Raw genomic sequence first — 15,438 nt, forward strand, 5'->3', positions numbered from 1 at the left:
ATGGATTCAATGTGTTCTGCATGGACTTAGGGAGCACAATTCTTAGGGGGGAATTTCAGCTTCATTTAAGGGGAGGAGAAAGCACTTCCTAATGATTAGAGTTGTCCACAAGCAAAATAGGGTACCTTAGCCAATAGTGGGTTCCCTTTCCCCAGGGTTCTTCAAACAAAAGATAGATTACCGCTTAAGACCCCCTTCATCTGGAGCTTGAAAAGCACTCAGGCTATTTCATCCAACCCCCTCATTTTACAGATGAGGAGATGGAGGTCCAGAGAAGTTAGACAGATGACTTACCCACTGTCACAGGTGCATGTCAGAGGCAGGATTTGGACCCTGGTCTCCTGACTCCAGAGTCAATGCTCCTTCCCTTATATCATCTGGAATCTTCTTCAGGTAATGGATTAGACTAAATGGTCTCAGAGGCCTCTTACAGCTCAGAGAATCTGAACTCATTTCAACCACAGCACGGTGCTCTAGCTCAAGGTCGCCAAGGGAAAGGGGGATGGGGACTAGACCTGTGATTTCATGGGTGCTGGGAACTCCCAGGTAAGGAAACCCCATCTACCAACACAGGTTGGCCCCTTCTCTGCAATTTATAGTCTTAGTGAACAGCAAGAGGTTAATTGATTTGCCCCAGCTAGAAGGGACCTGACGGAGCTATCCTGTAGGTGCCTAGATACCTATCCCAGTCCTCACAATTAATTGTTAGGGAATGTTTCCCTTACATCAAGTTGAAATCTTCCTCTGCAACTTTCACCTATTTCTTCTAGGCAGCTAGGTGGTGTAATGGATATAGAGTCCTAAGGTCAGAGTCAGGAAGACAGGAAATGAAATCTGGCCTCAGACCCTTATTAGCTGTGTGACCCTGAGTAAGTCATTTAACTTTCATTTGCCTCATTTTCCTCAACTGTTGTTAGGATCAAATGAAAGTATATTTGTAAAGTACCCGACACATAGTAGGTACTATATGAATACTTATTCATTTCCCTCTTCCCTTTTCTTTCTCGTTCTCTCTTCTGGGGCCAAACAGAATAGGTTAATCCCTCATTCACTGAAATCCCTTCAAATACTTGAAAACTGTCATGTGTCTCTTGTGTCATCTGTCCTTCAGACTAAATGTCCTTAGTTCTTATGGCAGGATTTCCAGGCTCTTTGTCATCCCCCTCTCCCTTCTGTGGATGTTCTCCAGTTTATCAGTGTTTTTTGTAAAATGTTTGGCCAAGAACTGAATCTAATTCTACAGAAAAATGATTTAGTTATTTAAACACAGGTCTCTTCTCAGGCACATGCAGGCTGGGTCTCCTCGTTGGCCCCAGCCTCCCAGGGCTTCCCTTTTTTTTCATCTGTAAAAAGAGAGAATTTGATAACCTCTAAGGCCCTTCTAGCTCTAAATCTTATGATACTATGAAATATTTGTTGAATGAACCAAACTTACCATGTGCTCATTTGTATGTCTAGGATGTCTGCCTGTCTCTTTAGGGCCCAGGTTTGGAATGTGTGATGGTGCTGCTGGGTCCCTCCTACTGACACTGACCTAACCCTGCAGATCATGTCTACCAAGAAGCCTTTGGTAGGCTCTGTAGTGACTTAGGCTGGGGGTACCAGAGACAGAGAGATACTATCTGTGCTGGGGAGACAGATCGGAGCACCAGGGAAGAGGTTCCAGTTAAAGTGATCTTGTATTTGGTGGCTCCTGTCCCTCCTCCCCAACTTGAGCCTTGCAAGAAGGTGAAGGTGGAAGAGGATTCCTGGGGAAGCAAGAATGATCTAAGAAGATCCATGTCAAACGTTCTGAGTGTCGGGGCAGAGACTGATATGTAGGAGCAGAGACTGTAGCTTTTGGGGCTGGAACAAGTCTTGATCATCTTGAGCAAAATCAGAATACTCAGGAAACATCGAGGGCTAACTATGGAAGACTCCGCTTTGGCTTTCTTGCTGGAAGAGAGAGGTGAGAATTACAGAGACGGCATGGGGTGGGTATGAATCTGTCTAGTATGGGAAAGGAAAATGTAACACAGGGCAGGATGTGTGAAAAAACAACTTGACCAACTTGAGCCAACTTGACTCTTCCCTTCCTGTTCCTCTGCTCCCCAATATTTGTCCACTGATATATCCCAGAGTGACCAGTGATTTCTGGCCTCTGAGTTGGTTGGGTCCCACAGCCATAACTACATTGGTCTCTAGTGATATGCTGATTTCCAGTTTTTCTCATGCCCAAGGTGTGGAAACGTCCCTTTTCTTCTTAGTTAAACTAAAACAAGATTAGTTTTTCAAGGGGGTATTTGTACTAAGAAACTAAGAGAAAAAAAATTAACCTTTGTTATCCAAACAGAAACATGGACTTGGAAGCTTTTTTGGATGCCCAGCAACATCATTGAGTTTCCCATCCCTTAAAACCTTAGTTCTCTCATGAACTGTTAAATATATCACCTCCAACTTGTGCAGTTGAGTTTTTGAACCAGAGTACATGATTTCACAGGGTGGTTAGTTGGCACAATGGATAGAGCACTGATTCAAATCTGGCCTCAGACACTTACTAGCTGTATGACCCTGGACAAGTCACTTAATCCTATTTGCCTTAGTTTCTCATCTATAAAATGAGCTGGAAAAGGAAATGGCAAGCCACTCTTGTATCTTTTTCAAGAAAACTCCAAATGGCATCATGACTGAAATGTCTGAACAAAAAAACCAACCTGATTTCACATCTATCCCTATTTAATTTCATCTTCTTCCATAAAATCTACTCTGATGCCTCATCATGGGATGGAGGTAACTGAATTCTGGAACAAGCTAAAGTTCAACTATATTGGTAAGTACAATCCAGGAGAAAGGCTTATTTTTGCTGTCTGAGGACCAGCCCAATTAAATATGGTGAGGTTCATTGGTGATGAATTCTTTGACATCAGTGACCAGATAGAAATATAAAATGCTCTAGTTCTGTGCAACCTCCTCCCACCCACTGTCACAAAAAGTGGCAGAGGGTACTAAGGATCATATAATTTTTAGACCATCTATCTACAAGTATAATGATAATTGGTCTCCTGAGACCAGAAGACATAAAGAAGTTGCATCTAAACAGAAGGATGTCTCATAGTCTCACATGGAAAAACAAATGAAAGAGGTGGTGGAGTTGGTTTCATTGTGCATGATTTTATGGGACGATTTATTATCTTGCTAATGATGAACATATATGCAAGGGGGAACCACCATGAAGATAGTTATGGCTTATGTACCAATATCTGTTGCAGAGGATGAGAATGTAGAGAAATTCTAATAATAACTCAGTAAGATCCTCCAAACCTAGTCTAACACATACCTTGATATTGGTGATTTCAATGTGATGTGGGGCTCAGGACAGTAAAAAAAAAAAAGAGAGATGTATATGTATCTATATGTATATCTATCTATATGTTGAAGAGTCTGGTTTGTGATTAAGATATGAAATAAGCCAGTGGCTTATAGATTACTCAAAAGCCTCATGCCTGTATATCACGAATATTTTCTTCAAGAGGAGAATCAGAAGGCTAACAAGCAAACACCAAACAAACAATGAAATTGACTTATCAGGTAATATATAAACGAATGATTATCAATTAAGCAATAGCTATCTGCATGTAGTCATATTATTAATTGGTTAGATTAAAATAAGTGCCAAATTAGAATAAAGAATAAATGTGAGAAGACAATGGGATCTCTCATATGACCTACTAAAAAGCTGCTGACTGTGAAGAGTGAGAAAAGGACAAAAGTAAAGACACAGTGTCTGATCATTTCTTAGAGAAGTTTAATAAATGTAAGGGTATAGTGATGGTCCTACTCTACTCCCAGGGTAGGCCAGGAAGAATAACTGATACAGTGGGCCATGCTGAGGGAGAGAGGCAGTATTTGCAAGTCAAACCACCCCCACCACCTTAACCACTATCTTCTGTCAGACCCCAATGGAGACAGCCCAGCACCCTGAACACAAGCATCTTGGGAAGAGCAATGTCCACCAGACCTGCTTCCACCTAGCCCCCACAGTCATCATTGAGGGAGAAAGTTCTAGAGAGGGGGTCTACTTTCTTTATCACCATAAGCAACAATTGTTGACAAGTTGCCACCAACAAGCAGATGGGCACAAGAACCTTGGAAGTGGTAGCACCTTGCAGATCACACTGATCCTGTTTCCAATCCAGCCCTCAGTCATCATCTGGGGAAGCAAATTCTGTACAGAAGGGACCAACCAACCAATCACCTATAGGGCAGGCAAGTCAGCTTTGCTGAAGCAGCCCCCTGAAGGCAAGGCAGGAGGCAGCCTGTGCTGGGCAAGTCAAACTACCACCACCACCTTGACCACCATCTCCCTTTAGACATCAGTGGAGACAACCCAGGACCGTGAACCCAAGAGCCTGTGGAATGGTGATGCTTCCTACCATCATCTTGGGAAGCAACCCCTGCAGAGGCACAGCCTGGCAACTGCTTCTGCAGGTGCTGAAGCCACAACTACTGAGGACCTGGAAAAGAAAGGCCTTGCCACCAGGGCCACCTTGGCACTTGGTTCAACATCAGACACTGATAGGAATTTTATCAGTGGAAATGACATTAAAGAAGAGGCATAGGGGCAGCTAGGTGGCGCAGTGGATAGAGCACCGGCCTTGGATTCAGGAGGACCTGAGTTCAAATTTGACTTCAGACACTTAACAATTACTGGCTGTATGACCCTGGGCAAGTCACTTAACCCCAATTGCCTAAGAGGCATTCCCATCTGCTTTGCTGCTATACTCTAAGGACCATGAGATCTTTCCATCTGACTTCCAATGAAAACTTTCCATATGTGTTATTTCTTCCATTAGAATGTGAACTACTTTGTATCCCCAGAACTTAACGCATTGCTTTGCACATAGTAAATGTGTAATACTTTAATTCTTTCTTTCTTTCCTTTATCCATTCCATCCATTCATCCATCCATCCATCCATCCATCCATCTATCCATTCTCAGTCTCAGATAACCTCCCTGCCCACTCATGGAGAGCTCTGCATATGACTACAGGTAAACAGTTTGGTTATATGTAGTGATGCATCAATTCCATTTTCATGATCAGACTCCAAGGGAAGTTCCAGTATATTCTACCCATAGCTCCATTCTACTGTTTCCCATAATTGTGGGACATTTTTTCCCATAAGCACAGAGAGGTTGAATTACCTGTCCTATATCACATAGTACATAAAGGGCACAGTTGTGAGTTCATCCTGTCTCCTAATTCCTGGACTACAGGTCCAGGCAAAACCTGAAACCTTCTCTGGCCACAGAGAGAGAGAGAGAGAGAGAGAGAGAGAGAGTTAGGGGGTCTTGGGAATTAATGTCCCCCAACCTTTCTCTAATCCTAATAGGGGTCAGGGCAGCTTCTATGCCCCCTTTGATCTCTTCTGTAGATGTGATCCTGGAGGTGTGTGGACAATTTATCCTGATAAGTTTGGAAGCTAAAAGGCAGACCTGTTCTCTCTCATGATTCCTTTCTCCTTCCTCAGCTCTGCTTTCTGAAGATTCTGCTCTTTCAGAAGAAAGGAGTCTAGAAGAAGAAGGCGTGATGACTTCTTGGTTTCTGACAACCAGGATGCAGGTGAGTTAGGGTTCCCTCTCTTTTTTGAAATGTCATTTCAGTTTTCAAGTGTGATCCCATTTCCTTCCTTTGCTTGTCATTCCTTCTTTCAGGTAAGGTTTACAAATTGATTACTTTCACCCAGTACCTCATTCTATTCTGTTGGATGACATAGAGCTGAAAGCTTGGGGATCATCTGGATGCAACAGCTCCTAACCTGAAGTCTCTGGACTTGTTTTTTTAGGAAAATGTTTTGTAACTGCATTTAGATATAATGGATTTTTATGTATTATTATACCCTGTGTATTTTCTTTTATGTATTTAAAAACATTATTCTGAAAGGGGTTCATAGACACCACCTGGCTTCCAAAGTGGTCCATGACACCGAAGAACTTAAACATCCCTGATTTAGATCAATCCCTTCATTTTGCACATGAGGAAACCAAGGAGCCACTAGAATCAGTTTCAGAGATTGATTGTGCCTTATCTCTTATTGTTGTTTAGTCCTTTTTTCAGTAATGTCCAACTTTGCATGACCCCATTTGGTGTTATCTTGGCAGAAATACTGGAGTGGTTTGCCATTTCTTCTCAAGCTCATTTTATAGAGGAGGAAACTGAGGCAAACAGGCTTAAGTGACTTCCCCAGGATCACGCAGCTAGTGTCTGAAGCCGAATTTGAACTCAGGAAGAGGAGTCTTCCTGACTCCAGGCCCAACTCTCTATCAGGCCCACTGTACCACCCGGCTGCCCGATCTCTTATTACCTGCTATTTTTCTTTTTTTTTTTTTTTTCCATTTTTTTTTTTTTTTTTTAGTGAGGCAATTGGGGTTAAGTGACTTGCCCAGGGTCACACAGCTAGTAAGTGTTGAGTGTTTGAGGCCGGATTTGAACTCAGGTCCTCCTGAATCCAGGGCTGGTGCTCTATCCACTGCGCCACCTAGCTGCCCCACCTGCTATCTTTCTATCCAGTCCCAGATTAGGCCTTTAAACTGCTTAATGTATTTTATCTAGTTACAGACTATCTATGCTAGGCAGTCTGGGACTAGGTACATTTCTTTTATATGTATTCTTAGGTATAGAGGTGGCTAGATGGCACAGTGGAGTCAGCACTAGGCCTCAAGTCAGGAAGACCTGCTACCTCAAATGTAGCAACAGATACTTTCTAGTTGTGTGATCCTGAGCAAGTCACTTAACCTTTTTCTTTCTGTTTCCTCACTTGTAGAATGCGGATAATAACACTTATCTCCCAGGGTTGTTATAAGGATCAAATGAGAAAATATTTGTATAGTCCTCAGCACAGTGCCTGGCACATAGTAGGTGCTTAATAAATTCTTCCTTTCTTCCCTTCATTCCTCCTTATCTATTACCATCACCGTAGTGTATAATTTCTGATTTTGTATGTTTTTTCCTCATTGTAGAAAATATACTTCTCGTCTTCAATGTGCAGAGATAAGGGTTGAATCAAGAGAAGGGAAGCAAATGGTAGAACTGAACACCAAGATAATTTGGTAGTCGTAGAAGGGGGAGGATTTGTAATTAGGAATAATGTGGAACTACTCATCACTAGAACCAAGAAAAGTCAGATGTCTCAGTGCTTTGAATTTGAGATTCATTAATTACTGAAGTGTTAGAGAATAGTGGAAGATGGGAGGGGGGAAAGGAGGGAGAAAAATTTGAAACTAGAAATCTTATAAAAACAAATGTTGAAAACTATCTCTATATGTAACTGAAAAATAATAAAATACTTTTATAATTAAAAAGAAAATAAAGGGAATGGGATTAGAAAAAAAAGAAGAAAATAGTGGAAGATGAAAGGTCTGGTGTTATAAGAAATTAATTTAGTTCAGCTGGTCCCAGAGCTCAAAACTGATCCCTCGGAGCCCACTAAAGAGTATATGCAGCACATCAAAATACAACTCGACAAAAAAAAAAGAAAAGAAAAGAAATACAACTTGACTCTAGTATTAGTTTTACCTCAGTTCTACTGCTATAATTATATTTGTGAGAAAATAATTATTAATAATGAGTTTTCTTGGCGGGACCCAAATCTATTTTTTAAAAATAAATTTATTTTATTATCATCCAGCTACATGTAGAGATAGTTTTCAACATTTGTTTTTATAAGATTTCTAGTTTCAAATTTTTCTCCCTCCCTCCCCCATCCCCAAGACAGCAAGTAATCTGATATAGGTTATATATGTACAATCACATTAAACATATTTCTGAATTAGTCATGCTGTGAAAGAAGAATCAGAACAAAAGGGGAAAACCTCAAAAAAGAAAAACAACAGCACCAAAAACAAAAGAAATAGTATGGTTCAATCTGTATCTAGATTCCACAGTTCTTTTTTTTCCGGATTTGGGGAGCATTTTCCATCATGAGTCTTTTGGAACTGTCTTGGACCATGGTATTACTGAGAAGAATCAAGTCTATCACTTGATTAATGATACTGTGTATAATGTTCTCCTGGTTCTACACATCTCACTCAGCATCAGTTCATGTAAATCCTTCCAGGTTTCTCTGAAAATCACCTCCTCATCTTTTCTTACAGTATAATAGTATTCCATTACATTCATATTCCACTTGTTCAGCCATTCCCCAGTTAATGGGCAACCCCTCATTTTCCAATTCCTTGCCTCCACAAAAAGAGCAGCTATAGATATTTTTGTACACATGGGTCCTTTTCCCTTTTTTATTATTTCTTTGGGGAAAAGACCTAATAGTGGTATTGCTGGGTCAAAGGGTATGCACAGCTTTATAACCCTTTGGGCATAATTCCAGATTGCTCTCCAGAATGGTTGGATCAATTCACAGCTCCATCAACAATGCTTTAGTGTTCCAATTTTTCCACAGCTTTTCCAACATTTATTATTTTCCTTTTTGTCATATTAGCCAATCTGATAGGTGTCAGATGATACCTCAGAATTGTTTTAATTTGCATTTCTCTAATCAATAGTAATTTAGAGCATTTTTTTCATATGGCAATAGATATCTTTGATTTCTTCATCAGAAAACTGCCTGTTCATATCCTTTGACCATTTCTCAATTGGGGAATGACATGGATTCTTATAAATTTGATTGAGTTCCCGATGTATTTTTTTTTTAATTTTTTAATTTTTTTTTTAGCGAGGCAATTGGGGTTAAGTGACTTGCCCAGGGTCACACAGCTAGTAAGTGTTAAGTGTCTGAGGCCGGATTTGAACTCAGGTACTCCTGAATCCAGGGCTGGTGCTCTATCCACTGTGCCACCTAGCTGCCCACCCCCTCATGTATTTTAGAAGTCCTTTATCAGGAATACTGGCTATAAAAATTGTTTCTGGGGCAGCTAGGGGGCGCAGTGGATAAAGTACTAGCCCTGGATTCAGGAGTACCTGAGTTCAAATCTGGCCTCAGACACTTGACACTTTACTAGCTGTGTGACCCTGGGCAAGTCACTTAATCCCCATTGCCCCACCAAAAAAAAAAAAAGTTTCCCAGCTTTCTGTTTCCCTTCTAATTTTGGATGCATTACTTCTGTTTGTACAAAAACTTTTCAATTTAATGTAATCAAAATCATCTAAATCAGTTTTTGGTTTTTTTTTTAGTGAGGCAATTGGGGTTAAGTGACTTCCCCAGGGTCACACAGCTAGTAAGTGTTAAGTGTCTGAGGCTGGATTTGAACTCAGGTACTCCTGACCCTAGGGCCAGTGCTCTATCCACTGCACCACCTAGCTGCCCCCTTCTAAATCAGTTTTAACCCTTTTTTCCCCCCACTTCAGAAAGTCCAGTTCTTAAGGAACTTTAGATGGTTTGGGACTGGCTCCAGGTATACTGTGGGAATGGAGATCAATTCTTTTGTCTAGCAGGTTGTTGGACTGATAGGATTAAACCACACCTAGATAATGGATTTTGCCTTGAGCACCTTGGGGGAAGAGTCTTTTTTGCACATTTCCCCTTGATGTCATCTGTAGAGCTCATTTTAATTTGGACAGTCCTCAAGTCATATCAACCAATGGAATTGAATTATGCTAACCAAATAGCTTTGATCAATATATATAGTGATCCCTTCTATCAAAAGAGGATAAAAGCCAAGATCACAAGAGGACCACCTTCTTCTTGGTGTTCTTGCCTTCCTGGACCCTCATGCTCTTAGGACAGGGCAGGTTGGTAGGCCATGATGTCTCTGAGAGACAACAAGGCCCTTGGGGCTTTTTCTGCTTGTGTTAACTGCCATGTGGTCAATTCTTTACTGATATTCAATATTAATTAATAATAAATGCTTATTGACAAAATGGGTGCAATAACCATTATTATATAAATAGCAAATACTTTAGAAAGCACTGTTAGCAACAAATAATTTTAAAAACACAACTAGATGTTCAATAAAGTGGTCTTTTATTTTGTTCTGCTAGGTACCATGGGTGAGACAAATTTTAAATAAGACACAGTCTGCTGTCATTAAGATTATTATTATTGGGGCAGTTAGGTGGCACAGTGGATAAAGCACCAGCCCTGGATTCAGGAGTACCTGAGTTCAAATCTGGCCTCAGACACTTGACACTTACTAGCTGTGTGACCCTGGGCAAGTCACTTAACCCTCATTGTCCTGCAAAAAAAAAGGAAAAAAAAGATGATGATTATTATTTTTTACTTTCCTTTTTGAATGGCTTTGGTGGAATGATTGGAATGGCCGAAGCCATTCTTTTTTCTTTTATATTTAATCAGTTTTACAATTAAAAATACTTATAATCCAAGCAATCATGTTAAATATATGATTTCTCTTGCTTCCAATTTTTAAACGATTAAAAATAGATAATTCAATTTGGATTCTTTATAAAATATAGTGCAAGATGCGAACCTATATCTGTTTTTCTTTCCATACAGTTGTACAACTTTCCCAACAGTTTTATTGAATGATTTTTTAAAAACTTTTTTGCTTATTGTTTTTTGGTCATTAGGCTTATCAAGATTGAATTTGGGGGCAGCTAGGTGATGCAGTGGATAGAGCACTGGCCCTGGATTCAGGAGGACCTGAGTTCAAATCCAACCTCAGATACTTGACACTTACTAGCTCTGTGACCCTGGGCAAGTCACTTAACCCCAATTGCCTCACACACACAAAAAAAAAAGTGATTGAATTTGGTTTGATTAAGTACATTAGGCTTTATATTTGGTTTCACCATTCTCTTCCCCTAGCCATATGGGTCTTTGATATGACCTCATTTTTATGATGAACTCACTAAAATAACAACCACTTATTAAGCAATCAGTCAATAAACACTTATTAGGTACCTCTGTGCTGGGCAATTTAAAGACAAAAATGAAACAACCCTTGCCTCCAAGGAGCTTATATTCTAGCAGGTGAATAAAAATGTGCATGTGTTTATATTCATATAAGTATGGCATTTATACATACACGTATATGTAACAGGTAATTAATAATAACTAAGAAAATTATCTCTGGGGAAGCTGGGTGGTGAAGTGGATGGAGAACCAGCCCTGGAGTCAGGAAAACCTGAGTTCAGATCTAGCCTTGAACAATTACTAGTTGTGTGACCCTGGGCATGTCACTTAAACCCAATTGCTTTAAAAAAAAAGAAAAGATTAAGATCAGAAAATAATCTGAGCATAGATGATATTTTTTGGTTAGGCATTCAAACAGAATGGGTCAGTGAACTCCCCAGTTAATCCAAAGATCCTGAATACAAAGTAAAGCAGATTTTTATACCCAAAAAAACCAATCAAATATATCCACAAAGTCCAATGAATTATAACAGAAATAAATAGCCAGGATACAAAATTAGGTAATCTAATTGGAAGAAAATGTAGGTGTTTTCCAAGTTGGGAGGAGGATAAATAACGTTTTGGGGTCCTCTATTCATAAAATGTTGATTACATCCACCTGTATGTAATTACCTTCCTATTCCCACTTCTGCCTATTGAAATCCTGTCCATACATTAAAGCTCAGCTGAAATACTGTCTCCTCCCTCATTTATCTCTTACTCTCCAGTTAGTATTGGTCTCTCCCTACCTTTGACCTTCAGAGCACTTGTTTTACCTTTCTTTTACATTTTGATCACTTATCTTTTTGTATTATAATTATTTATCTATGTCTTCACTTGGCAAACCTCTTCCCCCCAATTCCCCTCTCATTTGTGACCCATATTTCATTTTTGTGTTCCCCACAGTACCTGGCATAGTGCTTTGTATGAAGTGACTGTGCTTTTAAAATTATTGCTAAATGGTATTTTCTAAAATTATTGCTATTTATAAATTAATGGGTATTGCACCCATTTTGGCAGTAAGCATTTATTATTAATATCATACATGCCAGTAAAGAATTGACTGCATGGCAGTTAAGCACAAGAAGGAGAAAAGCCCCAGACCCATTTTGTCTCTCAGACAGCTTGTGGTCTGTTAAGGGCTAAAATTCTAGCTAAACTGTCTAAAATATCTAATGAGCGGTCGCCAATAAATTATAAGCTTTAGAAAGAGTTAGACTTTTAAGCATTTATTAAGGAGAATAAGAATTTGGTAAAGAGAGAAGAAAGGCCTACATTCATCTATCTATTAAAGGGAGAGCACATTTCTAGCTCCCTTCTCCACCAGCGTCCCCAGGAAAAAAAAGGAGACATTGCCTGGCTCCCCCTTCCTCCTCCCACCAGCAAACGTCACTTCCTGACACCAAAGAAAAGATGCATGGTCTTGCCCTCAAAGACCTTCCTTCATGGTGGAGCTTTTCTATAGTAAGTCTCCAGTAGGTGGTATCATTCCAATCATTACAGGTCTCAAGGCCTACGAGGAAAAGTGCACACCAATCCCCCTGAATTCCGAGCAGGGGCAAAATGTGAATCAAGATTGAGCCAAGACTTTGACCCTCTTGTGGTCAAGTCATCAGCTTTCAATGAACTAGACAAAAGAATCTGTCTCCATTTCTTTTGATCCCTTGGCCTTTCCCCAAACAAGAATCCAGTAAAGGATTGGACTTTCTGGAGGTAGGAGGGTTGGGAGGCGGTGGGGAGAGAAAGGGACTAAGCTAATCTCTGGGTCCCCCCAAGAAATGCATTATTAATAATTATTTTTCACCTGAGATGAAGGAATCTGTGGTTTGGAAGAGAGAAGATCTGGCTTTGATTTCAGGTTCCACTACTTACTAGCTCTGTTTAACCTTGGGCAAGTCACAGGTAGCATTTCTAGGTCTCAGTTTCCTCAACTCTGAAATGATAGGGTTAAACTAGTCAATCCCTGGTCTGGCTCTAAATTCTAGGATCGTATGTAATTATATTAATGCTGTGGTTTGGAGGTTAAAAGGAAAGTGCTTGGAGGCCCCTTTGGAATTGAATTTGTGAGCATGTTCTTGAACAATGAATGAAAACCATCTAATCCTGTGCCTTCGAGGTCTAATACAGAGCAAGACACTTAGTAGATACTTACACATTTGACTTCAATCATTTTGAAACCCTCCACACTATGGGAACAACTCCCTCTGCTGTGATCCTATCCATTTCCTGTCTTCCCAGGGTCCATATTAGAGGTGTTCCCAAGCTAAGTGTAAATGTGCTTGGTATTTCAGGAAACAGTGACATTCAAAGATGTTGCTGTGGACTTCACCCAGGAGGAGTGGAAGCAGCTAGACCCTTCTCAGAAGGATTTATACAGGGATGTGATGTTGGAGAATTACAGAAACTTGGTCTCATTGGGTAAGGACATCATCCAATTCCCATTTCAGAATTTATCCACTGAGGTGATTGAAGTGTTTTGATTTGAGGAATTTACCTGGATTTATGGCTTGATGTGCAGAAATATTTGGTAATAATCAGGCATATGGGGAGATGGCATGGCATTGTGCATAGAGTAGTTGGCCCAGAGGCAGGAAAATCTGGATTCAAATCCTGCCTCAGGAACTTAGTAGCTGTGTCAACCCAGGCAAGCCATTTAACCTCTGTCTGCCTCAGTTTCCTCACCTGAAAAATGAGGGGGTTAGACATGATAGCCTCTGAGACCTCTTCTAGCTCTGAATCCATGAACCTGTAATTGTATGATAAGTAAGTACTATGATCTTGTGAGCCTTTAAGGGTCAAGAATCACAGATTTTCAGAGGTGGAAGTCATCTAGCCTGACCCATACCTGAATAGGAGCCCCCTTATAGCATACCTGGCCAGTAGCCATCCAGCCTTTGCTTGAAGGCCCTCCAGTGAGGTGGAGCCCACTAGCTCCCGCAGTAGCCCATTCATTACCCAGGAGCAAGGTGGTCATACACCCAGTTTCCCTGTTGCTTTTTATAACTAGAAGTCACAGCTTCACAATGCTACCCCTGAGGAGGCTTATACATTCCCCAGAGTGTTGCCCTGGGTCAAATAGGATGCCCTGAAATTTGAGTGCAGATATCTGAGACCAAAAAGGTTCCCATCCTTTTAGCAGGCAGTATGTCATGTGAATTCATTTTCTTTCTGAGCTTGTTCTCCCCATATCTCCCAGTACCTAGTACAATGCTTGGAATATTAAAGTCTCCTAAAAATTCTTATTACATTGTGTAATTTAAAATTCTAAATGTGGGTTCTAATCTGTCCCCCCAGTTTTTGGGGGGAAACTGACTAAAATCACTGATAAACAAGTTTAGGTTTTTTTGTTTGTTTGTTTGTTTGTTTGTTTTTTGTTGTTGTTGTTGTTTGTTTGTTTTTTGTTTTTTTGTGGGGCAATTGGGGTTAAGTGACTTGCCCAGGGTCACACAGCTAGTAAATATTAAGTGTCTGAGGCCAGATTTGAACTCAGGTACTCCTGACTCCAGGGCCGGTGCTTTCTCCACTTCGCCACCTAGCTGCCCCCCAAGTTTAGGTTTTTTAAGGGTTTATTGAAAAACAGTAAAAGAAAGAGAAAGATTGAGAACAGCTTTCCTATAACCTGACAATCCTAGCTTTCCTAGTCTCCCCCTTCTGAAGTCCTCTCTGCCACCACACTAGTGTCTCATAGCCAAAGAGGCCCAAGCAAGTCCTCTGCCTCAGCTTCCTGCTTCCTCTTCCCCTCCCAGAAATGGGAGGTTCTTCAAGCTGATTGACTTAGTGTCATTCAAATTCATTAAGTACCCTTAAGTACCAGCCAGATGTGCTTACAATCTAGTGAACTAGAAGTCAAGCAGTAATCCAGTCAGCAGTCAGTCACCTTATCCAATTCAGTCAGTTTAAATTAATCTCCCAGTGGGCCCCTGAGTATCTGCTAAATCTCATCTATCACATTCCATTATCTTAACCCATTCTTCCCTTTGTTTCTTCTAGGAACAGGGTGTTTGTTAGCATAGGATGAAACACATCCTATGCTAACAAACAATATGTAAATAACAACATAGAAAAGGGAGAGAGGAAAGTTTTGTCCAGAGGGGCAGTCCCTCAGGAATGCAGCACTTTGACATTGGCCTGCAGAGGGAGGGCCTCTGCAGAGAGTACATGTTAAGAGATGGTGTATATAATAATGGAAGCAGAAAAAAAAAATCAAAAAAACAAAACTGTTCACATAAGGTCTCTGAGCTCTTGTTTTCTTGGAGTGGTCATCAGGAGCAAACTGGACTCTGGTCTGGAAAGCTGGATTCTGGTCTGGACTCTGGTCTGGAAAGCTGGATTCACTTCTTTAGCTGTTGAACTACTGGATTTTTACTAAACCGTAGCATAGCATTGTCAATGATCAAATTAATACATTCCATTACATTCTCCTCCATTATATAATACAGGGTTGAGGTAGTTATGCAGTCTATAACACTTCTTACCACCATGTGTCTGGATCAAAGCCAAATTTAGTAATGTGTTCATGACACCTGAAAATGTTATGGAGAGGTAATTATACCACATCTCATGGTTTTGAGACATCCAGTAATTGTGCTAGGCCAC

The 15,438-nt window shown here is 40.5% G+C and overlaps 1 protein-coding gene across 1 annotated transcript in view; it reads left to right on the forward strand.

Moving 5' to 3' along the window:
* LOC122745309 (zinc finger protein 25-like) overlaps positions 1-15,438 on the forward strand; it is a 69,411-nt gene that overhangs the window by 3,330 nt on the left and 50,643 nt on the right. The window contains exons 2-5 of the mRNA XM_043990523.1: positions 1,459-1,948; positions 4,979-5,029; positions 5,509-5,600; positions 13,134-13,260. Of these exons, the coding sequence (XP_043846458.1) occupies positions 1,909-1,948; positions 4,979-5,029; positions 5,509-5,600; positions 13,134-13,260 (310 nt within the window). The 5' untranslated portion in view covers positions 1,459-1,908. The remainder of the gene's footprint in view (positions 1-1,458; positions 1,949-4,978; positions 5,030-5,508; positions 5,601-13,133; positions 13,261-15,438) is intronic.

The sequence above is a fragment of the Dromiciops gliroides genome, chromosome 1 (assembly GCF_019393635.1).
Source record: "Dromiciops gliroides isolate mDroGli1 chromosome 1, mDroGli1.pri, whole genome shotgun sequence".
Classification (NCBI taxonomy): Eukaryota; Metazoa; Chordata; class Mammalia; order Microbiotheria; family Microbiotheriidae; genus Dromiciops; species Dromiciops gliroides.